At 41.8% G+C, this 24,734-nt stretch overlaps 1 protein-coding gene across 1 annotated transcript; it reads right to left on the bottom strand.

Annotated features, from left to right (window-relative positions):
- Positions 1 to 50: 50 nt before the first annotated feature.
- LOC128969364 (vitellogenin-2-like) lies at positions 51 to 22,740 on the bottom strand. Its single transcript, XM_054384191.1, has 35 exons — positions 22,698 to 22,740; positions 22,334 to 22,354; positions 21,994 to 22,145; positions 20,155 to 20,406; positions 19,849 to 20,010; positions 19,573 to 19,721; positions 18,994 to 19,144; positions 18,742 to 18,899; positions 18,494 to 18,659; positions 17,859 to 17,984; positions 16,602 to 16,820; positions 15,986 to 16,203; positions 15,769 to 15,866; positions 15,230 to 15,354; positions 14,481 to 14,582; positions 13,777 to 13,896; positions 13,504 to 13,693; positions 13,069 to 13,162; positions 12,117 to 12,302; positions 11,774 to 11,912; positions 10,951 to 11,179; positions 10,692 to 10,867; positions 10,122 to 10,430; positions 9,705 to 9,752; positions 9,482 to 9,556; positions 7,604 to 7,819; positions 7,369 to 7,511; positions 6,019 to 6,157; positions 5,187 to 5,322; positions 3,662 to 3,848; positions 2,267 to 2,358; positions 1,714 to 1,811; positions 1,468 to 1,627; positions 291 to 452; positions 51 to 166 (listed from the first exon to the last, which is right to left on the bottom strand). The coding sequence occupies exons 1-35, from the start codon at positions 22,735 to 22,737 to the stop codon at positions 51 to 53; spliced, it is 5,154 nt and encodes a 1,717-aa protein (XP_054240166.1). The 5' UTR covers positions 22,738 to 22,740.
- Between the last annotated feature and the right edge of the window lie 1,994 nt (positions 22,741 to 24,734).

Below are 24,734 nucleotides of genomic sequence, written 5' to 3' on the forward strand. Positions count from 1 at the left end.
CAGGCTGGCTGAGTTGACTGACACCCAGAAACGAGGGATGCTGTGAAGTGTCACGCCGGGCACGTCTGCTGTTCACAGGAACACGCAGTGTGCGCTGGAACTCTGCTCACGACATCCTCGGATTTCCTGTCTAGCTTCATCTGCCCTTCCAGGTTGAGAGCAGAGTCTGTATGAGAGAAAAGAGAGACAAAAAAGAGGGTGTATGAGGTTTTTTTAATACATTGAGGTACTCATGGGGTTAGTACAATCAACTTGACGTATTTTCACAGGTACCCATTCTGCAGACTCACCAGCTGGTACGCAGTGGAAGCCCACGGAAACAGGAACAGCCCTGGTTGCTCTACAGCCTTCCACACACTGTAGAACTGGCTCCACAGAGAGGCATTTTGCTGCTTTCTTCTCAAATGTAACTGGCTTCTCAGTGTTGACAAGTTTGCGCTGCAGCTTGCAAGCTGTAAAACATGAGTTTTCTTAAAGTACCTACAGAATTTATATAAATATAACATTTTAGGCTTAATTTGTAGAATGAGCAACAAAGACAAATGGATGAACCAAATGACACAAGCTGCTTGAAACTAATCTGATTGAAGTGAGTTGGTTTTCTGTCAGTGGCTTAGGCTGTGCGAAAATCAGACGTGGGGTACAGTCCCAAGGACAAAGGTTTGCCAAATAGACTCTGGGTAACACAAAGGTGTCCAACCCCCTCCTCCCCCCCGAAAAAAAAAAATACATGTGAAAACCTTGGTAACTGACAACTCAATTTATGTCCTATGACAGCAGTTCATGTTGGAGCAGTAGTAGCTCCTAGACATCAGTGCATCCACTTCTACTCTGTGCCTAGCATCACAACTGCTTTCCCATGGCTGGGTAGCTTAGTCCTTTAAGCCTCTGGGGTTCAGGCTTTCCTGGACCAGTCCTCTCAGAGGAGCTTGGTCTAAAAACGTATTCCAAAAAATGCCACCACGTGCCCAGAGATCTGGGTTGCACAGAAAATGAGGTGCACCTTAATGTTACCAATACATTCAGGTAGTTTTTATATAGAACCTGGATGGTAAGAACAATCATTCCCAGGCTGAAGGTTTCAGATTAAGATCATTTTTAGCTGAGAAAATTAAACCAGGCATTTCCCACATCAAATGTCCTCTAATTTGATAGCCAGGGCTAGATTTGTTTGTTTGTTTGTTTTATTTTTTCAGAAAAACTGAAAGCCTGGAAATAATAGAATGAAAATAATGGCACTATTAAAGATGACATAAAATGTCTTTTGTCAACAGTCACACCAGGTACTTTTCTTACTAACCATCTTGGGGAGTTTGTAGCACACAAACATTCCTTTTCTTTCCCCTAATCTGTGGTGATTAATCATAAAACCAGTGAAAAATAAGATGACTTTGCTACTATATTTATTAATGTGACTAATTAATTAAGCAAAGGCAATGGCATTAATATATATTAGAATCTTAGTACCTCCAGTGCAGGGGTCTTCTGAGATTATCCAGGACTGACCAAAACTCACTGCATCTTTAGCTAAATATCCACTGGGCATTTGAAATTCTCTTTCATTCTCAGCATCATATTTTCCACAAATGCCACACGTTTTTCCAGCCATCCAGAAAGCAACCTGAATCTTTGTGGAAATAAAGAAAAGATGCATTTCATTGTTTTTTTTTTTTTTCTAAAAATAAACTCACTGAAAATAATTTGTAAAAGTACCTCAAGTCTATGTCCATCATAATACAGTTTATCTATGCCATAATCTGGGGCTTTTAGTGACAGGCCTTCCTTTTCCCTGCTGATCAGTATGCTTGCATCTGCAATAGGAAAGCAAAAAGACATTTCTTTTAAAAGCAAGTTATTGCTTTAGGGTCTAACTTGAACCATTTGTTAAATTCCTGGGGACCGAATGCAAGTTCTAATATACCTTGAAAGCGGTGGGGGAAATGAGGAGGACCACCATACTACTCCCTGCCCTGGACAAGCCAGAGCCCTGTGACAAGGATGGCTGTGGTCAGGGGACATCTAGATGCTTGTTCTGCAGGTCTCTCTGATCAGCACAAAATACCTCAGCCCTGCATTATTTGGTTTTCCCAAAGATATACAAGAAATACAACAGCTCATGAAAGCTAGAATGAACGTATGTTAAAATGACCTAATAGTTTCACAAATTAGAGTGATCTTTATCTTGCAATGTCTTTGCAGGATCATGTCTTCTCCTTCTTCAAGGGATCAGAAAATTTTAAATGAAATATAAAGATGAGTCTCTTACCAGAATTAGATCTGTATGGAACATCTGTTGAAGCTTGAACACCATTAACCTTCAACTGGATGAGTCCATTGGAAACATACATGTCAACCTCACTTTAAGCAAAGGAAATAAGTATGAACAAGTGCTTCTCATTCACTCCACTCAGCTCACAATTTCTGCTCCTGATACAACCAACACTGCAGGGTGCTCATATCATTCAGACGTTAATCACCTGCCACCCTTTGAGAGGAAGATTGAGAGATCCCAAAAGGCATGCCAGGAGGAGTGCTCACAATACATCTTCCCCTGGCTTTACTCAGAGAATCTCTGAGTGTCATCTTGTGGCCACAGCTCAGGAAGGAAGACACCAGGCTGCAGGGACCCTTGCTGTGGCACAATGCAATTGCTGTGGCCATTCACATAAACTGAAGGTGTTTTACATTTCAGAGGAAAATTAGATTCCCTACAGTGGTTCTCTTACAGCCTGAATTGTCTCTATACTGTAGTATTTTCTTCAGAGCAGTGATTGCTCTGATGAACAAATATGAGGCTAAAGCACATCAAAAGCACATCCATACAGCTGTGCAAAATGATTGGGAATGTCTTTATCACAAAAGATACAGTCTATAAAACAAGCATCCTTCTGGTCTTCCACAAAACAGGTGCAGGCAATACAGCTTGCTCTGTTTCTCTAACATTATGGCACAGCTAGGCACACAATTTTCAGAAATAAATAATTAGCTGTAATGAAACTTTACAGATCAAAGGCTGTTTATGGGCTTTGAAGAATACTCCCTACAATGATTTTGGTATGTGTAATCCCCATGCAATTTTGAGTATCAGACTGTGCTTTCAAAGAAGAACCTCTGATGGCAGAGGTGATTGCTCCAAGATGAAACAAAGCATGTTCTAAATTAATTTCAAATACATTAGAACAACATTATGCACAACTAAGAGATGACCTAAAAGTTCCTCTAATCTGGGATAAGTAATTCCCTTATTAGCTGTGTCCACTTCACAACATCTCTGCTGAAATGATTGTGGGTGTTAATTAGTTCTAACTATTAGCTTAGTGTAAGAGGCCAGACTAAATGATTGCAACAGTCCCTTTTGAATTTATAGTTTAAGTGTCAACCTAATTACTAAGAACTGAAGTGAGATGGTTAAATGCTAACAAATTACTGATGAATTTGGAGCAGTTAAGATTTTAGGTTACCATGAACCTCAGATCTATTTCAGAAACACTTTTGAAAGATGAAGTCTCAAATCCCAGTGACATTCTTTGAAATCTTTCCATTCACCTCAGTAAATTTTGCATGAGTCTTGTGCTAGCACCAATCTGCCCTAACAATCTGGGCTTCACACTTACAGCGTATTCGGCTTGACATCTTTGTCATTAGCTTAGCATTTACTTACTAGCTGGCGACTCTGATATTTATTGCTGTAAGGTCAGACGACTCCTCAGGTATTTTCATCATCACCAGGAATTTCAGTTCTGGACTACAGTCCTGCACCAAGATATGGTAGCAGTTTGCAGGCATTGAATAGTTGAATTCAACTCCATTGAAGGTTGTGATCACATTTTGGAAAACTGAGCAGCGAGCTGAAAAACAAGAAAACTCAGTCAAAAGCAAGCCTCTTCTATTTTTTGTAAGATAGTTATTCTATTTTGAATTTGAATTTTAAAAAGAAAAAAATGGCATCTTCTGGTTTTACCTATTCCCACATAAAAGCTGATTCCTCCGGATGAATACTAATACTGGATTTATAGTAATACAAAAGCAAAACTTTGCCAGTCCCCAGACAGCAGCACAATCCAGTCATGACTCAGTTGTGCAAGACAAATTCTGCTCGCAGCTGATGCTGGTGCAGCTCACTGTTTGTGGCCTTTGACTTTTTAAACTTAACTTTGTTTTAGTCAAAATAATTTCTCAAATGTTGTTAACAATTTATATATCACTAACACTTAAGGGAACTCGCTAAAATGCTGCTACCTTTACTGAGACATAACCAGGATTAAAAATAGTTAGAGGTTGAGGAGGAAGAAAAGACACAGAAAAATAAACTTCTTCCTTTTTCTCTGTAATGGTATTTTGTTAGAAATTCTACCTGCTCTGATTAGAAATAATTTACAGCAACTTTAATTGATACAGATTAGTTCTACTGTTTACTGAAGAAATATGTATAGGTATGATATTAGCCCATGAATTTCAAGGAAAATGTGAATCCTTATCCCAGGATTATACAAAGGTTTTCTATTTAAAGTTTACCATAATTAAGTACAATATGATTTTCTTTTAATACAGCATTAATGAAGCAATTATCCCTTCAAAATCAATTGTAGGAGGAAAAATTGCCCAGGGAGGTAGTCGAGGCCTCATCTTTAGAGATAATTTAAGGTCAGACTCAACAGGGGTGTGTGCAACCTGATCTATTGGAGGATGTCCATGCTCACTGCAGGGGCATTGGACTATATGACCTTTGGAAGTCCAGTCCAACCCAAACCATTCTATGATTCTATGCAATTAATATCTATACTTCTATCTATAATATATACTTAAATCTATAATATACATTATATATACTTCTATATATAATACTTTTGAAGCAGTTTTAGCTTCTGTGTAACAGTGCTAATCAAGCACAGCACCCCAAATATGAAGTCACATATATCCCTCATAAATTTTATAACATTTTTTTCTTCATGAGCGATCTCTGCAATGAAGCTGAAGTAAATGCATTTGGAATCACTATTTGGCATGGAACTGAATAATTAATCTTACTGATATAAGTGTCCTTTTCTTTACATCTTTGCAGACTCGCAGATTGTATCTATCACAGGTCCAACTGATTTAAGTCAATATAAAATAATTTAAAGCTATGTCAGAAGTACAAAATGTGCAAAGGCAGTCAGTGCTTGTATAGATAGCTGATTACTGACCTTTAAAGTTTTCAGCGATTAAAAGGGTTGCTTGGGAAAAGATATTCTGGTCTGCTGATGGTAGCATTGAAGTCAGCATACCTGGACTTGAATGGAATAGCAGGGGAAGCCTGATGGCTCTGTTGTAAATTGTGAGCTGAAAATTGGTCAGAAAACAAATGTGAATGTAAATGCAAAACACAGTGTAGAGATAAGATAGCATTCTCCTATAACGTTCAAAGAGGACAGTACCGACAGAAACCTAAGCTAGAACCTAGATTTAGGTCAGAGCTAAAAAGAAATCAAATCTTCTGTCTACAGCGTGAAATAGCTCTGCAGTTTGACACATCTGCAGCCTGTAGAAGAGCAGTGCTGTACGTGAAGTTTGATATTCGTCAGTTTGCAGCTTTTTGGGAGTTGTACATCACATCTTCCCAGAGTCTGAACAGTTTGCTTACCTGAGATGCACACCCTCTCCTTGCCTGTTCATTGAGGGCTGCTATTTGGTCATCACACTTCTCTACAGCCTGGTTTTATTATCTTTTTCAGGACACAGGAAAACCTACCATCTTCCTGAAGATTTAGGGATAAGTGGTCTTTTAAAATAAGTTATTTATGCATGCATTTGCATGCTACATGAAGAAGATAAATGGGTTGTAAGATATGTTCATAATGGAGCCAACTGCATGAATATAATGTCCTAGTGGTGGGAGCTTCTGTATAGTTTAACAATTAAAAATAAAAAAACCCATACAAACCCAAAACAGCAAACAATGGGTTAGAAAAAAATCTCTTAACCTTTGATTTCATAAGTATAGAATGCCCTAGGATAAAAGACAGTGGAAACAGTTACCTCTGGTAGCCTGAGGACCACATCACAGGTTCTTGGAGATGTCAGAGCCATAACCAGGGTTGCCTGGTGAGTGTGACTACGCTGTTGCTTTTGGGAATACCCAAGCACATATGCAGCTTCTGGAACAAATGAATAGAACCTGGAAAAGGAAGTGAATGATTAAAAGCGTCTGTCTTTGCAAAAATTGGTTATTACTTGTCCAGAATAAAATGCTCCCATAAAGCAATATGCATTCTGTATCAGGGTTTAGTAATACATGGTGGCATGTATGGGAGAAGGGACAGGCAGATTTTTCCTGTTCATGGCTGAAATAGTCTTCAAGAGACTGAAGAGCAGCGATATGAGAAAAAAAGCATAGCCAACTTATTTTAAACACATTCAGAGTTAATAACAGGCTCAAGTTACATAAAAACTAAAATACCAACATGCTAAAAAATAGATGACATTGTATTAATGTGTCAGTCCTGCAGTGGTAATTTTTAGTAAGAATCTTTTGCCAACCAAGAGAGTCAGTGAGTTGACAGAGGGATCTCTATGCTTGGGTTTCTATACAGGCTTGGGACAAAACCAGCAAAATACAGAAAATATTCCTTTTAAAAAGGGCATAGTCTAAGAGCAGAAAAGAGGTGAATTCTGTGGCTTTGCTCCAGGTTACTCAGCTGGGTGGTTTCATCCCCTCTAATAAGCGCAAACAAGAGCACTTCAGGTAATACTATCTAATATAAAAAATTCTCTTCAGTAGACAGAAAGCTCATATCACATGTTTATTTAGCTAACTGAGTTGTTGTGGCACCATGAAGAAAGATTAGGCTTTGAGATGGATCTGAATGTTATTGCAGGCAAATGCATTCATACAATGAATGAATGAATACAACAGATACTATATGTGTATGGATAGACATGTATGTGAACTGAATCCAGCAGTTATAGATTTATTACAAACATCACGCAACACTTTCTATTTTGCGTGCAATAAGTATGTGTATCACCTACTTCAGAAGCTAGAGGTGCCTGCTTTAGGAAATTACCTTCCCTGTACAGTCAGTAAGAGATTCTGTCAGAGAGACAAGATTAGGCTTCTGCTTTGAGCCTCCATCAATTAGGAAGCACCAGGAGACAAATTTATTAATTCAAGCAATTTAAATTGAAAGCCTGCCATAGATTAGATGCATCCCATCACCCCCTTTGTTTCAAGCAAAAAAAAATACACCATAGGAATGAATACACAGAAAATCTGATTTTATAATATACTGATTGAGAGACATTTTTCCAGTTCAGAAACAGCAGAACCCAACCTGTGATTATCTGGAGCTCTGACACAAGTGATTTTTTCAAAACCAGCAATCTCACCATCCTGCAGCTGTTCGGACTGTTGAAGGTACTTTTGCCCACTCCAGCTTCGTTTGCGTGGCCGGATAAGCAGCAAAACGCCCTGTCGCGATCTGAGTAGCAATCTGGTAGTCCTTGCAGTCTTCACCCCATTTAAGAGAACCCTAGGAGAGGGGAATGCATGTACTCTTGTAGAAAACATCGGAAGATCATTGTATTGCATTTACATTTGAGCTGATCGTTGTTTTAAACTTACCGATACTTTATGGGAGTTTATTAGGGAAGCATCGGCACAGAGCTTCCATCTACTTGATGATCCTGTGATGCTTGAAACAAACACCTGCATCCTGGATCTCATGGGTTGGCTATCAGTGTACAGGACAAGCTGTAAGCCCGTCGGCTGCTTGTTTCTATGGATGGCACGAAGGATTGCAGCCAGTACTGGTGGCTTGCTGTCTCCCAGGAATTTAGGCTTAAGTCAGCAGAGAGGGAATACAGACAAATGTCACACACACAGCATTAAAATAGCTATATTAAAACCACAGATAAAAGTGTTTGTGAAGGAAAAGTCTCATTCAAAAAGTCTTCTCATGTGAAGCATGAGACAGCACCGTAGGTCATCCCTTGGATTACTCGGTTCATATGTGGTTTTGCCAGTGTGGTAGTTTTAGGCTATGCCTAGGAAAATTTTCCACAGATTGAGTAAGAAAGTGGTAGAATGTAAATAGATTACCATTGGATGTAAAAGGGAAAATAATGATAAGGTCTAAATAATACCATTGGTCTGATTAATAACTAAGTTAGCTGTGCAGAAGACTCTTTGTCTTTTCAGTTTCTGCACTCTAGCAGATACTGGCTGGTACTTCTCCTAGCTTGCTGACCTTGGCTGCATTTCTTTGTTGTGGCTAACAAACTATTCTCTGCTCTTCTCTCTCTCTCTCTCTTTTACCTTGTGTAGAGGGCAGGGAACAGGGAGGGGGAAGCTGTGGGTAATCCCCTGGTTTTGTCCAGGGGGGGTTCTTGTGTTGTTTATAAATTGTAAATATATGTAAATATTGTATATTTTTTACATATTCATTGCATATCATATCTTAGGTTGTAGTTTTGCTTGTAAGTATAGCTTCATTTGCTTCCATCTGAGCTAGTCTGACAATTTTATTTTGGGGGGTAATTTCAACCCACCACAGCCAGTCTTTCAAGGGAGAGCTGTCGGGACCTATGTAAGTACAACAATGTTGGGATTTTTTTTTTTGGAGGGGTGAAGAAATTTCAGTGTAACAAAAGGAAGTGTGGAGTAGGACCCTATTGTGTAAAAACCCAGTGTCACCCAGCTCAGCACTGCTCTCTTGTCAACCTGTAGTTTAGCTAATAGTCTTTTTGATAATTTTTTTTTTCCCCACCTGCTCAAAACCATGATAATTTGTGGTGACAGAGGAGCTCCAGTTGTTCAGTGGAGTTCAAAGTGTGGTACTTGCATGAGGAGCAGCACATGCCCAATTCAAAGTAGGACCCTTGTGTCTGGCAGCAGCATCCACTCCAGCTGTGACTATCCTACCTGAGCTGTGGGGCAGGAGTCCCCTACCTGGGCAGGGGAGAACTGCAGGTGAGATGAGCTGTGGGACAGCAGGTCCTCTCTGTGCTGCCAGGTCTGGGTGACAGAGACTTACAGGAGAGCTGAGGCAGAGCCAATGGGGACTTTGGGGAAAGAGCAAGACTGTGGCTGGGGAAGAGCCTGGATGAGAGGTGAGGTGAGAGTACTGGAGAAGACTGTGAAGAGTTCAGGGAAGTGGTAATGTGGTGAAGAGATGGACAAAGAGAAATGAATTCAGGTTACATGGAAATGGGCAGAGGGAGAAGGTAGATCTGGTTGTTTTCTTTTCCACAAGCAACTTGCACTAACAACTGGGAGCTGCTGGTGTAGAGGGGATTCCTCAACAAAGTAAGGTTTACTGTTTTGTAAACATATAGGTCATTGTCTGAAATGTGTGAAATTTTCTTTTGATGAAATCTGCTGTAGATTCCATCAGTTCTTGCAGTAATTCTTACAGAAGGACCAGGTACCATGAAGTATGTACCATGCAGTCATTCCTGAATAAATCCAGGAGTTTTGTTTCTTGTAGATTAAGATACTCACCTGAGACATGGCTCTAGAGATGCCTTCACCACTAGCTGAAGGAGAGGAGCTGTTCAGGACTTCCCTTCCTGGGTCCTGCCAAAACAGAATCACCTTGAAGCAAGTTGTTTACCATTGGAAATTGCCACAGAATTATTTTCTCATATTTTTATTCTCAGAGAAGTAAACTTTAATTGCAGCAAAGCTAGTGATGCCCAGCTCACTGTATAAGCAGTAAATGTACCTGTTCATCTGCTGGCTTGAACCAAAACTTGTAAACAGGTAGATTTGCCTGTGAAAACAGATTGTGTGTAAGAGCTAAGAGAAGACAAAAGAACTAACTTTTGACAAATGCATTAAAAAGTTCAGTATTGAGTATGGAAAAAAAGGCAAAACAAAATTAATTTTTAAAAACGTCTTAAACTGAAATCTTCTGAAATGTGACACTTCTGCACTGAAATGCTTTGGAGAACCAGAGAGATTAAAAAGGAGGAAAATCTCTGCTAGGTAAATCTCTGCTCTACCATTTTGCATCCTGCAGCAAACAGCAACCCTCAACAGTTTTTCTCTTTCTTTGGTCCATGTTCTATAGGTGCAATTTCCTTATGTACAAAATCATGCACTACAAGAAACATAAAAAGGTCCAGCCTAGGCCAATTACCTGGTCACTGGAATGTTCACTGTCCCCACTGCAGTGCCTGTCTCCAGAGTGGTCTTCACTGCTGCTGCAGACTTTACTGCTAGCAGAGCTGACACTGCTGCTTCTGCTCCTGCTGCTGCTGCCACGCTTCATCCTAGAATGCTTTATTGTGTGTTCATTTCCAGGCTCTTTACCATCAGCAAATGGAGCAGTGGAAGAAGAGTATGAGCTGGAGAAGAGGCTTGCACTGGGCTCTGTCCAGCGGTCTGTATCTGGAGACTTTTCTGTTCTGTGAACCCGTCTCCTGTGGTGCCATGTTTTATTTGTGACCTCCAAAAATAGTTCAAAGAGTTAGGAATTTATGGCTTGTTCTGTAACGTTTCTCTGGGTGTCAAGGCAAGCTGTTCACCGTGGGCTTTCAAGGAGATAAAAGTTTCTGGCCCCACATGCTGCAGAAGCTGCCCCAGAACTCACCTAAACCCATTTCTCCCAGGCAAAATCCTTGCTTTCCTGTGCTAATTTTCCACTCTGAAAATTCTTGGTTTCATTTATAGGAAAATATTTCCTTCTCTAATGCTCCAAGTCTCTTACCTTGAATACATTGCCAATGCCTAGAATCTTCTTCAGTTTTGCTTGAATGTCCTCATATGGAGATGGCTCTTCCTCTTCTTTAGATCCTGAGCTTGCCACATCAATTATTTTGGAAGCTGCTTTGGGTCCTGCCTGAATCTCCAGCTCTATTTTGTCAATATCAGCATCTGTTTGAACTAAGGTCAAGATATTTACATTCCAGGGTTGTGCTACTTGAGCATCATTCACAAATTAACAGGAAAGTTTGTCGTGACTGTACCTGGCTTCAAAACTATTTTGCCTTCAAGTTCTCCAATTAATTTTTGCAGATAGGTATTTCTTAAGAACGGAGAATGTTGAGACTTTAGGCTGAAGCAAGCAGAACATCCCAAACTCTCAAATTTTCTACAGAAGGTGCGTGTGTAAAGTCTTCCTCTGACACTGCAGTGATGTCTCTCTTCTGAACCTTGCTGGCATCCTTTGGATCTCACGCTAGGATTATTGCTTTGCTGGATTTAAAAAAAAAAAAAAAAAAAAAAAAAGGGACAAATAAATATATTTTCTACCAAAAAAAAATATTGCTTAAAATTAGAGATTCAAGCACTGGAAGCAGTGGGTTGTCCTTCAAAGTGATCTGTGGAAGGAGATAGCTCTTCTGGCCAGCCTTTCCCAGGTATTGTTTCACAAACACAATCCACTGGAGGGATGAATACCTCAGGCTTTGGGAAGAAAAATGTATGGCTTCCCAAGAGCCATCTTTTCCACGTTGCTCTGGTCCGCAAACCAAACCAAACCAAACAAAAGAATATTGCACAAGGTTATGAATTTCACATACCCTCCCCATGACTGTAAAGAAATAGGAAGACATGCTGTCAGAGTAACTCTTCCTGCATGAGATGATGAGAGTGAGTAGATTGTGAATGATATGTCTCGAACCCATTGGGATTTAAGTTAGGCTTGGTTTGGAATATATCAGGAACCTGTTGAATCTCGCAGTTTGTGTTTGTGATCTCATTAGCCAGCTACTGTGTTGAGGATGCTCACTTTCTCTGAGGAGCTGCTTGTTCTCTGTCTGCAATACAGGTGGTGAGAGGCCTCCTTACCTTCCACTCAGATCCTGAAGACCTCTCTGGGGATTGAAATGGCTGGTCAGAGGTACTTGGTACTTCCATGGGGAGAAGACGGGATTTCTTTTCGGTATCTGCTTCTTCCATGTTTCTTGAAATAGCATAAACGCCACTCCTATGGAGGTGATAAATGGCACACAAGGAACATATTCTGATTTTACTTACCTGTCTTTGCTGGTGCAAAAAAAGGACAATACTAAGCTTTATATGGCTGCCAGCGTATAGCACAACCTAACAGGTCATTGTATTTCTTGATTTTATAAACAGAGCTCACAATCACTTACACATAACAAGCAAAATGCAACAAGATCTTCTGTACCTCACAGCTATGAGCTCAACCTCCTGATTGCAGGGAAGGGCTTCAATCTTCAAGTTTTTCTCTTTTATGTTTATCTTGGCATCAAATTTCATTGTAGTGTTAGCACTGAACTCTGCATGAAATTCAAGACCACTCTGAAAGTATTGTGTATTAATCCCCATCATTGCAATCATATGAAAATAAGCCCTGAAAAAGTGGAAATAAAAACATGCATAATTACAGACTAATATGCACATATTTAACTTTGAAATGCAAAATTGCATTTTCACACTTTTTTTTTTATCCTGTTACAATATATCACTTTATCCATCAGTAGTGGCTCTTAAAATAAACAGAACAAATGCTGAAGTACCCCTAGAAAAGCTTGAAGGGATTTATGTGATGAACAAAGTGTGAACACTCTCACTGCTTTGTTACTGATACACTGCTTGAGGACAAGCTAATGCTAGAATTTCCTAGCTTCAGATTTAATCTAATTATGGTTATTATTGTAATTATCATTAATACCATTATTGTTATTAGTACTGTTGCTTTTGATTTGTATTTGCAGATGCAGAAGCATTTGCCTTTTCTCCCTGAAATCCCCCCAGGTTTTGCCATGTGGTGATGTGATTCTATGCTGAGCTTGTAAAAACCTGTTTGTACATAAACAACTACATCTTCACAGCTTAGTATCTTTAGTCACTGAACAGGTACCAACATGCAGCATTTTCAGCAATGGCAGAACGGCACGGGCTCTTGTGGGGATACAGTGCACAGTGCTGTGCATGCAGGGTTGTAAAACATCAGGAGATTGTGTTGTTTTCTGACAACTTCACAGCTCTCAACCAGCACAGCCACCCTAAATGTGGGACAAGCAAGGCCCCTCCATAACACCATGCGATCACATATGTATTGCAATATAAATATAAGTGCTTCTCCGTGTACATGTGGAAAGAGATGTCATTTTTACTTTGGCTTGATGTCAGCATGAATATCCACGTTGGCTTCCAACAACTGTGAAGGTCTGAAATTGTCAGATAATGGTGGTGATACATGTACGCCCACTGCAAAAGACAGACAGGAATTACATGAACAGAGAAACAATAAAAAGCTGGAGATACAATGTTTTCAATAAGGACAGTAGTTAAACTGTGGCCAGTGCTTTTACATTTTTTAATACTTTCCATGATTATTTGAAGATTGCTAGGCTGCAAACCAGAATTACAGAAACATGTCCCCGGTGAAACATGCTAATTGCTTCTCCAACCCTTAGGAGGTGGCTGAACACTGATGTTTCCACGTTACAGGAGTATTTGCCAATATTGCAAAGGAATTTAATTTCTGCAGAGGGATTGGACCCACAGTTATTCTGGGGAAACTGCTCAGTTGGGCATCCCAAGCTCACCGTCGGCCGCAGCCCCGCTCAGCGCCACGCCGCACAGGCTGAGCTCCAGCGGCACACCGACCACCGTGGGCACAATGTGCCGCAGCTCACCCACCATCGCCGGCAGGGTCCATTGGCTTGAAATGCCTCGCTGGACCTCTTCCACCGCTTTTTTCACCACTGCCTGCCAGTTTGTTGAACCAGTTAGACTCTGAAAACAGAGAAATAGGTTCAGTAAGTAGTTAAGAAGAGTCAAGGAAGATAAACTATTCAGCATTGCAGAAGAAAAAGTACCAGCATGGTCTGCTGAATGACGTCTTTGTCTATGTCAGCAAAGGCGATCTCTTGGCCCAGTACTTTGACATAAGCAGACACTAGAGGATCTTCAGGAGGCAGTTCTTTCCATCCCAGAAGCTGTAGTGTTAAGAAGAGATGTAGAACAAGGGAAGAAGTAGATAATCTCACTTAAAATATGGTAATGTATTAGCAAAGAATAGATCCCATCTGAAGGATGCTAACCATGGTTCCTCAGCCAAAAACTAATAGGCATCTTACAGGTCTGAACCAATGTAGCCTTTCCTGTATTGCATAAATGACTTCAGTGGGAGTTTCCCTACATAAGGATGAGGTAAGGACTTGTAATTTCTGTTGCTATGAGTAGTGTGTGACACTGAGGAGTCATGAACAAAAATCATATTCAATAATGATTTTAAAAGAAGAGCAACCACTTACTGTCTTTTAACATACACTTTGGTACACATGAGTTTTGTCTGTCAGCTTCCTAATCATCTATTGTACTGAACATTAAGGGATGACATGTTGTGTGAAAAGGCTGCGTCTGTTAACAGCATAAGTACAATGCAAGTACATCTTTCCATGACCAAACAGGATGACTACCTCCTTTCTCACTGAAACATCAAAGGGAGGACTCGGTGGGTGGGTGATGCAACCCCGGTGCTGGCAGGGACTATGTATTGCAAAGAGACCAGAAGACCTACCGTTTTACTGAGTTCCTTCAGTGTTTTGTATGTATCATGCTGAGCAAAGGAAATATTCTGCTTCCTGATAAGGTCAGTCAGGCTTTGCGACCGGAGGGCCACCTGTAGGAAACAGAGTCAGGTGTCACAGCCCAAGTACAAGACAGCCCAGAGAAAACTTTGTACCTAGGTATTAGACTCAACAAAGCCTCTCTAAATACATATTTCATGAAGCATTTGTAAGGCTACATCTACCTGGCAAATGACTTCAGGCTATGGCTGCAGATGCTGAGAACATACAGAACCAACTTTGAATTAGTCAGCAGGGATAATTTTAGGGTGGCACAGAGCACAGCTCAGGCTGCAAAGCTTGCCCAAGGAGCCTGTATGCCTGCCTGCTGTTACATGGAGCTTCGTGCTGCCCTGGCTGCACTGCGCGCTGAAATTTCATTTCAAGTGCTGTTTCCCTGTACTTATGCAAAATACCCTAGTTGCCATGGGACTTTAGGTAGGCTGTGTAAGCTTTCCTCTGCTTTCCTAGGTTTTCAGGCCTGTACTGAATGTGTCCATTGATGAATGTATGTGTCACGAAGCCCAGATAAAAGAAAGAAGCCTAAATAAAATCGTAATCCTTATTTAAATTTTGTCTTCCACATCTGCCCCCACAGACAGATATGGAGTTAGATACTACACACAGTCCAACTTGCTTAACAAATAATACTATTTGTAGGGAGTGTGCACCTAGCTGGCTGTTTTAATGAAATACTTACCTCAATAATATCTGTTGCAGTGTTTGCGTAATATCCTCTCACTTTCGTGATTATATCGGATGGAATCACGGAGCTGGGACTGTTCATTAGATAGACCCTCCAAATGGCACCAGCCTGATACTCGGCTATCACAGGAATAAAAAGCAGCAGAGATTTTGGTTAGGGTCTCCAAGGTGCCTGATGCATGCAAGCCACATGCTGTAGTAGAGCATAAGGGGTTCTGTCAGGATTCAGTCACATAGGTCTGCAAGCTTGCAACCTCAAGAGAAAAACTTTGTTCTGGAGCAGTCAACACGACCACAATGACTGAAGAGGGAGATCTAAATTCATGTGCAGGCATGGCTTTCCCCAGCAGATACCCAGAGAGTAGTAGAACGCTCTCAGAGCATTTTGCATGTCAGGAGGCTCTTGAGCTTTTTCTGTTTCAAGAGTGCACTAACCTAGCAGCCCACGACTGGATACTGGATGAAAATCATGGAACATGATAGAGGCATTTGGCTACGTAAGCTGAAGCAGTGAACAAGGCAGCTGGTACTCACAGGAGTAATCACCAACGTGAATGACCTTGCTGTAACGATAGCTCAGCCTGTCAAGTCTGGGGCTCAGTAGTTTAATGGCAATATTGCAAGCAGCAGATCTGAGTAATAAAGAGTTAAAATCATATGAAGATAGTCAACCATGACCAAATTCTTAAAAAAGTACAAGGAAAAAAAAATCATAGCTTGCTACTAAAAATGTACTTCTTCCTCTACTTACAGACTGTAGAGCTGTGGGATCCTGCCCGCTGCCAAAGCCTTCATGTGTGAATATGTGAAACTGGCTACTTGTAAGCTGGGCTCCTTCAGCAGTGAGATGGCCAGAGCTGTTACAGTTGGAAGAGCAGGCTTAGCTTCAAAGAGGACGACACAAGCGACCATTCGGACATTAGGAGCAAGCGTGTGGTCCAAAAAGACCTGGAGGGAGATCTCCTTTACCTAGAGGAGGAAGTTACGACCTGTGAGCACCTCAGTCTCTCAGTGAGACATGATTCCTAAACCATGTATATATGATCTGCAATGAATGGAGAACAAAACCCTAAACAGAGACTCGAGCATGGGCTCTGTCACTGAAAATTAAGATACTGCTGGGTGCACAGTGAACAGCACTGGAACAAACAGCCATTAGTAACGGATCTAGTGTTAAGCAACTAAAGCAATGTCTTCCCAAGGATATCAGCAAGGACTGGGTGATGTCAGGACTTTGCAGCGTGTACAAAGGGAAGACCAGTAACTGAGAGAAGTGCTCAGAGTAGCTAACCCTCCCTGGCAGCTTTGTTATCCCTGAATCACAAAGTTAATCCAAATAATATCCTCTAAGGCATAATTTCAGTTACTTTTGCAGGATGTTTTCTGCTAATTTTCCTCAAGGCCAACACGGCATCCACATGAATTCTGTTTGGTAGTGAAGCTGCAGCCGGGGAAAACGTTGGCAAAAACTTCAGAATGCGTTTGATACTGGCTGGCTCTCCTGCGTTGCCGATGGCTTTCAGGGCCAAGCTCATGCCTTTGGCATCGCCTTTGCTGGTGGCTTCAGTAGCAAGGTCATGGAGTGGCTGAAAACAGAGCAGATTAACACAATCTTATCAGGTAATGACCTTAAAATAATGCATGAAGGTACACGTTGCCATAGAAAACAAAACTACTACTGGTGCAAAGCCCAGAATAAAGCTGTTCAGATTTTTCTCCCAGGAAAAATTTCACCATTGTTATCAGGATGCCAAACGTGGAACGTACAAGCAAACTTGGTTTTCTCCTCAAGCAGTGTTGTAATTGATTTTAAATTACACCTGAGCCTGAGTGTATGAGATAATTGTAGGTGGATGCCTACATCAGAGAGTTTGTTGCAATCTCAAGAGCAGCTCCAAGCTGATGCAGGGTTCAGTTGTTCCCTGGGGCGCCCCCCTAGCAGCCACCAGCATCTGTGCAGCTGCAGGATTACACTTGCCTATTTTTCACTCCCTATAGCAGTAGCAAGTTAAGAGTTTTGTTGTGCTGAGAAGACAAATTACTCTTCTGGTGGCTTGTCTTTGTTTCACTCTTTTTTGGGAAGATTTAAACATGTCCAGCATCAGCAGGCTATCTCAGTGCTGTGGTTCTTCTGAGTAAGGAGCCAGAGCGGCATAGCCCAAGCACAATGTCCTGAGTATTTCTGACAGTAATATGCAGTTATGTAGCAAGACCTATTTGGAAACCCTAATCTATAACTTATCTAGAGTTTTTCTTATTTTCACACTTCAGTGCCTTTTTAATTCATTTTTTTTAAAGTACACTCTACTTAATGTAAAAGTGGAGAGAAGAATCATCGTTATTTTGCTTTAATCCTAACTTTGTCATACCTAAACTCAGTTTCAGGTTGTTTACAAGGTCCATTATCCCCAGGGACTTCTACCACTTACATTTGAAATTCTGGGCTGTTAAGACCAGATTTTTCAAAGGCATCAGCTTGGTGTTTCATTCTGACTTTACAATTTTGCAGGCAGAGTGAGGTGGGTAAACAGTGAGTTACCTAATTGCCAGCATTGTGAGAGCTAAATTAGAGGCATTTAAAAAAATTCTTCACCCCTTATGACTAAGAAATGAGAGTCACCTACCTGAAGAAGTTCATTTGGACAAAGTGAAATCTGAGCACAGTATTTATTTACCATGCTACCATATCCCAGGTAAACAATTATTTGATGCATTGCTACTTTCTGGATTTGTGGACAGGTCAGAAAAGTCTGCAGAAGAAAGAAGTAGCAGCCTTTAATGTTTACAGTAATCAGAGCTAATATTTGTTTTTTATTCAAAGCTACATTTGAGAAACAGATAAAACTGCTTTGGTTTGTTTTTTTTTTTTTCTAAATATTTTCAGAAGTTAAATGCTAGTCATTCAGCTACTATAAAAGTAAATAGACTCACTCCTGTTACACTTTATGCACTTTAGATTTTGGTTACATGGTACTATTTTATTGAGTTTGTCTAATTAAAAAAAAAGAAGAAAAAAGCAAAAATAGATCAATAGCAGTTTTCTTATGATTTGTGTATTTTAACATCACATGTCAAAACCCATTTTAAAATATTGGCAACAAATGATTGGAACATTTTCTAAAGCATTCTCTATTTTTGTTAATACCTTGCATTTTACAAATTTAGAAGGACATGTGTTTCACCTTTCACTTAGAATCATATGAATTCACCTTTAAAAAGAAGTGAGAGGGAAATAGAAGAAAGAATGAGCTGTACTCACTGAGGCGATTTCTAGGGTTTGCTTGTTGGGTGTAACAAAATGGAAGGCAAAAGGGAGAGCCACAGTTGCTTCCCAGATGTTCAGCTTCTCATCATGAATTTTTTGCTTCAGAAATCTGAATGTGTCAGTAGCTCCAGCAGCACAGATGGCACTCAGAAACCAGTGCCTGACAGGGAGAGGAGTATTCATTATCCCCATTGCCCACTATGCTTCTGACTAGAAATCCTGACTGAAGGCATTACAGTTACCTGTAGGGGTGGTTGTGGGCAAACTGCACCCACGAAAACTCAATTTGATCAAGGGTCACTATGCGAAGAAGCTGAACCATCTGTAAGAACTTGGCTGAAGCTTCTTTAGTCTCTCCTGCCTTGTTATGCTGAACTACTTGCTGCAGCGTTTCTGTTAACTATGGGAAAAAACAGACAATTGGATCCGTGTCTAAAATAGTCATTTGATGACCTGTTAACCATATAAATGTATGGCAAGTAAGCTTCTAATACCTGTAAATCTGGATTTGCAATCCTTACTAGAGGAATAGGCATCTGGAGTAGCTCTCCTGAGAAATGATAACGAAGACTCCCCTGGTTTTGCAGCTGAGTTTTTATTGCACTGTTGAGACTCTCCTTAATGTCAATCAAAGACAGTTCTTGTCTTCAAGGGAGAGAAAGAAATGCATCAGTAGCCTTTAACCACACTGTGTGCATGAAAGATACACAGCAGCTGGAGGAGACAGGTGTGCCCAGCAGCACCATCGCATTAACCACAAATAGATCATGGACTCCACAGTTTGTGCATTGCTCTGGATTACCTGGACATGCCATAGGACTGGAGAGAGCTTTCATTAGAGTTTGGCAAAGTGTCTGAGAGGTTGGGCAAATGTTTCAGGTGGCCCAGCAAAACCCAGCAAAACAGCAGAGCACAGGACATGGCTGGGTGTCCTGGGGGACATGCAGTGCCTCAGCCCTTCACAGCCACAGGCCAGATGCTTCTTTTTAACCCACAAAAATATACTAAATGTTTTAGCCATCTCCTCCTGGCTCTGATAATCATAGCTATGCTAAGACATGCATGGCACCTACCTTGCCTCCATGGTTGCTGCTGCATTGGCTTCATTGAAGGGTGAGATGTGGTACACCTGCTTGGACGTAGCAGACGTCATCAAGGCCCCACTGTCATTGTACTTCATCTGGTAGGTGAACACCACCACACCCTTAACGTTTCTGACTTTCTAGAAATGCAAAGAGACCCACTCACAAACACAGACGGGCAGTAGTTGGTTGAGCGCAGACGATGTGCTCAGTGCAGTGCAAGAGTGTTTGGCAGTGGTTAGTGTCTGGGCTCCGTGCTGCTCGTACCAGGGTGCAGGTGGGGCAAGGTCGGATGTGTGCCATTCCCATGTTCTTCACTGCTTTCTCCTGGCAGTCCATCAGGTCCTTGCTTTTGGAAATGGTGGCACGGTTATTCTTGCTGTCATCCTGGATAATGTATCTGGTGTGACAGATGCCTTCAATCCCAGCCTATTGATTGAACACAGTGAATTTTCCACTTGAAACAGCAATAAGTAGGGCAGAAAAAAATTGCCTGGGAAGTGTATACACATACAAGTTACTATATAACAGTAAAATGAGAATAAAAGTGAAAACAGAACGGAAACAACAAACCTCTTGCAGTTCATACACATTTTGTGACTTTTTGATGGTTATCTGCATCATGTTCAGAATTCCTCTCACTAGGTTAGTGCACAGGATGGGACAGTCCTCAGGGGCAAAAATACTTCCAACTCTTCCCTCTGTGTATTCAAACTTAAAGGCTTGGCTGAAACATGCAGAAATGGTCTGTGTGAGCCTCAAAGACGGAGTGAAGGGGTCTGTGGGCCAGAAGCCATTGTATTCCTCCAGCTTTGGTGACTGAATCTGTGAACAAAATTAGGAAAGCATTCATCCTGTTCATTCAGTTTGAATGAGTGCAATGACAGGGAAACTGGGCACTTGCAGTCCCTGCTTGAATGCAAGCCACTTATCCAACACGGAGGAAAAATTGCCTCCTCAGACTCTTCTACTGGGCCTAGGAAGCATCCTTGAAAACACAATTTCCATGAAGGGTCTCTGCCGGAATAAGTAACATCATGCAAGCAGCATTCAGAACTTCAGTAAGTCTGGTGAAAGTTGCTGGGTAAGCAAACCATCGTCTGCCAGGAATCTGGATGGAAGGGATACTCACCAATTTTCCCCAGGTGCCTAGTGACAGCTCTCTTCAGTCTGCAAGGCAGTCAAGTCATTGCTTAAGCTGTCTGCCTAAACACAAGGGGACTGTTTTGGCTACTGCTCCAAGTCCACTATGTCCCAGAGTGCCAAAGCCTCAGCACAGCTGATAGGGAAGCAGATATGACTTCTCTGGGAAGACTGGGAAATAACCCAACATAAGCTGACAACTCTTTCTTTAGAAGCAACTGGCATAATTTTGAGTTTATTAATCTGTAAAGCTTGGATGCAAGTCCTTGACTGCTACCTAGTGGGAAATATGTGTCTGCATGCAGACATGTATCTACACACACCCCTCCCATCCTCATACATAAAAGCACATGTTCCTGCATAGAAGGAAAAGGAGTGGGTTTAGTGCTGCTTTATTTTAGGCACTTATAATCAGTGCTGCAAGGGTGGTTTGCCTCTTGTCACATTTTCTTAAATTAATCACAAAATCGTAGAATGGTTTGCTTTGGAAGGGACCTTAAAGACATTATGGTTACTGCTGCTGGCAGGGACATCTTCCAATAGGCCAGGCTGCTCAAAGCCCCATCCAGTCTGCCCTTGAACACTTCCAGGAAGGGGACATTCACAATATCTCTGGGCAACCTGTTCTTGTGCCTCACACCACAGTGAAGAACTTCTTCCTTACATCTAATATAAATATACCTCTTTAAATTTAAAGCCATTACTCTTGTCTTATAACTACATGCCCTTGTAAAAAGTTCCTCTCCAGCTTTCTTTTAGGCCCCGTTAGATCCTGGGAGGTTACTATAAGTTCTCTTTGGAATCTTCTCCAAGCTGAGCAATGCCAATTCTCTCAACCTATCTTCATAGGAGAGGTACTTCAGCCCCCTGATCATCTTCATGGTCCTCCTTGGAACTTGTTTCAACAAGTCCATGTCCATCTTATCTTGAGGGCCCCAGGGCTGAATGCGGTACTCCAGGTGGAATCTCACCAGAGTAGAGTACAGGGAGGCAAATCACCTCCCTGGAACTGCTGGTCACACTTCTTTCCATGCAACCCAGGATATAGTTGGCCTCTTGGGCTGCAAATGCAGATTGCCAGGTCATGTTGAGCTTCTCATTAACCAACACCCCTAAGTCCTTCTTAGGGCTCCTCTCAAACCATTCAGCATCCAGCCTGTTCTTGTGCTTGGGATTGCCTTGACTTGTGTGCAAGACCTTTCACCTGGTCTTGTCTATACGCACAGGATGTGGTTGGGGGAGTGGGTTTCCATGCTCATGATGATTTACCTGGAGAAGGTGGTCACTGTGAGACACACGACTGATCTCCACCTTGCAGGTCAGTCTCATCCCTGCCGTTGCCAGGCCTCTGTTTGGCAGCCCATGCAGGATGAAGCTCTCATAGCCATACAGATAGGTCTTGCCAGTATGAAAAATGGGCTCTGCTGAAGAAAAGTAAGTAACACAAACACCTCCTTTGCTATGATTGTTGTGATGTTACTTACAAGAACCACCCAAGCAAAGAAGGCTGAGGCTGCTGCTGCCAACGATAGGTACAAGCAGTGGGCAAGGCTTGGTTGTAGGTGAGGGCAGCATGGGAGCCAATCACTGGTGGTGGGAGCACACTTACCAAGGTCCTGCTTCTGGCCCTCTGTGTGGGAAGAAAGATAAGAATGTGTGAGAACCCCCCTATCTCTGTGGATACTTTAACTGGCTATTCATTTATTCAGTGTTGGCAAACAGCCCAGTAATGGGCTCCCCGTGTGCACCCCACACCCTTGGGACACCAAGCCCATGCCAGCCCCATTCACTCACTGTGCTTGCTTGGCTCTTCCTCTGCTGCTATGCTTAGGCACAGAAATATAATACTTTACAGCTGAAGTCATTAAAAGGCTTCAGCAAATTAACTTCTAAATGTCCTTGAAAGGTCTTGAAGACATGCAGTTTGCTCAGGACCACAGGGGCTCAGTGGTGATGGAGAAGCTTGAACTTACCCACAAAGGCGAGCACCAGGGCCAGGATGAGTCCCTTCATGCTGAAAGCAACTGAAGACTGAAGGGGAAAATGTTCAGCTTTTATAGAGGAACTGTTAACAGGCACGGTGAATTTTGTTGAGTTATCAACTTTTTATCAACCACTGAAACCCTTTGAGGGAGAGAGGGTCGGGGACAAGACACTGGCTGATGTTGCTGAGCCAAAACTATCATAAACACTTTTGTTCCCATTTCAATAACTGAATGTACTGAAAATACCTTTGGAAATAAATGCTTAAGAGTATTCAAATGTAGTTAAAGCCAAAATATTTATTGTGTTAGAAAAAAAAAATTATCCTTATTCACTGGAAGCACCAGGTGCTATTACAGTCTGTGCTGACTTTGCCCAGGTTGTCCTGACCTGATCATAAGGCACACAGCTTATCTAACTGATAGTGCCTCAGCAGGATTGTGCAAAATCCCCAGGCAGCCCTCCTGTGACACGGTGTGAGTACCTATCCTGCTGCAAGTAGGACAGGCTGCCACCCAGAGTGTGGCTCTCTGAGGACAGGGAATTCACTCAGCAATACAAACCTCATGTCATTGTCACAAAAGTCATGGCTGAACACCACTGATGTTCACTTTTCTCTCATCTGCCATCTCTTACAGGGCTAATGCACGGAACTCTCCACCAGTGTAATTAGTCACATAAGGCTGCTAAGTGAGGGTTGCCCCCATGAAGTGGAACAAGTGAGGCTGATGGGCATTACAGACACAAACCTCTTGGCCTATAAAGGTGTACAAAGTTTGGTTTGTCCAAACTCCTTTCACATCATACAACAACGGCCAGAATCTTCACCCCATGGTGGAGTTCCCTTCTCCCATCAATAGGCGTGTTCCCTGTCCCTTTGGAGGCAAGCCTACAAGTCCCTCAAGGTGCTTTTGATTCCAGGGTTTGGCCTGGTCCCTGGGTTCCATGGTCCCCCACAGGTGGGGCATGGAGCTGGTCTCAGTTGGAAGCAGAGAGAGCCATCCACATCACTCCCATCAGGAGAGCAGCCCCAGGACTGAAGGATTCACATTGGTGTCACAGCCACTGTTTGCCCACTAACCTTTTCCATGGATGGGGAACAGAAGCTGCTGCCCAGCTCAGTCTGGGAAGGGATTGGATTCAGTTTCTCATCAACAAATCAGTGGCTTCCATCCAAGACAGCTTAGTTTTCATAATGCTCTTCAGCTGATGGGTTTTTCATAATTGGTAGTTGGGACATAATTTACATCTAACAAACTGTGGATTTTGTTTCTAGATCTAGCATTCTGTCTGCAGGGGAAAAAAAAAAAAAAAGTAAGTTTTGAAGTGTGGCAAATATTTCATCATGGTTTTACCAGCATTGTAAGCTGATCCTGATTGTTTTACTCCTTCCCTTGTAAAACTGATAGCATGTGACAGAAAAGCCATTCACTAGTGAGTTGTGTCATGTCTTTGGAAATGTGGTAAATGGTAAATGTAGCTGAAGGATTTGAGTATACAGCTACTGGTGACTGGTAATTGAGGCTCAAAAGCTAATATATTATGGCATAACTATATGCAGCTGCACAGCTGAAGGCAGTGAGGACTCCAGGCAGTGCAAGCAGAAGGATGCTGCTGTGATGGCAGATTAAAGGCAACAACTCTTGTATCCAGTGTCTCAAAGTAACACCATACCACTAAAACACAGGACTGTGACAATGACCCCACAAACCATAACAATCCTCATAATAAGGGTCCTCTCTGGGGGCTCTATGGGTTGTGCCTGGCTGCACAGGCAGGATTTCCCCAAAAGCCATAGCCTGGGGCTTGAAGCATCTTGCCCCCAACCCACCCCTGCTTTTGGCAGCAAACATTGCATCCCCAGTGACCTCTGCTGTGCTTCTGCTCCAAGTGTAGGCAAAATTTTTTGGTAAGGGATTTGACTTTTTTGGTTTCTTAATAGAACTGAACCCACTTATTTTCTTGAACATTTCCCCAGTATGTCAAGAATGATTTCATCTCCCAGCCTGTCCCTCCCACATTCACAG

This window comes from Indicator indicator, chromosome 10, assembly GCF_027791375.1.
Source record: "Indicator indicator isolate 239-I01 chromosome 10, UM_Iind_1.1, whole genome shotgun sequence".
NCBI lineage: Eukaryota > Metazoa > Chordata > Aves > Piciformes > Indicatoridae > Indicator > Indicator indicator.

Excerpts from the sequence above, each read along its gene's own strand:
- LOC128969364 (XM_054384191.1), bottom strand. The coding sequence starts at position 22,737 with ATGAAGGGACTCATCCTGGCCCTGGTGCTCGCCTTTGTGG. Across the intron at positions 10,868-10,950 it reads CAAAATAGTTTTGAAGCCAG|TTCAAACAGATGCTGATATT; the intron begins GTACAGTCACGA and ends TCTTGACCTTAG. Across the intron at positions 1,628-1,713 it reads ATGATGGACATAGACTTGAG|ATTCAGGTTGCTTTCTGGAT; the intron begins GTACTTTTACAA and ends ATTTCCACAAAG.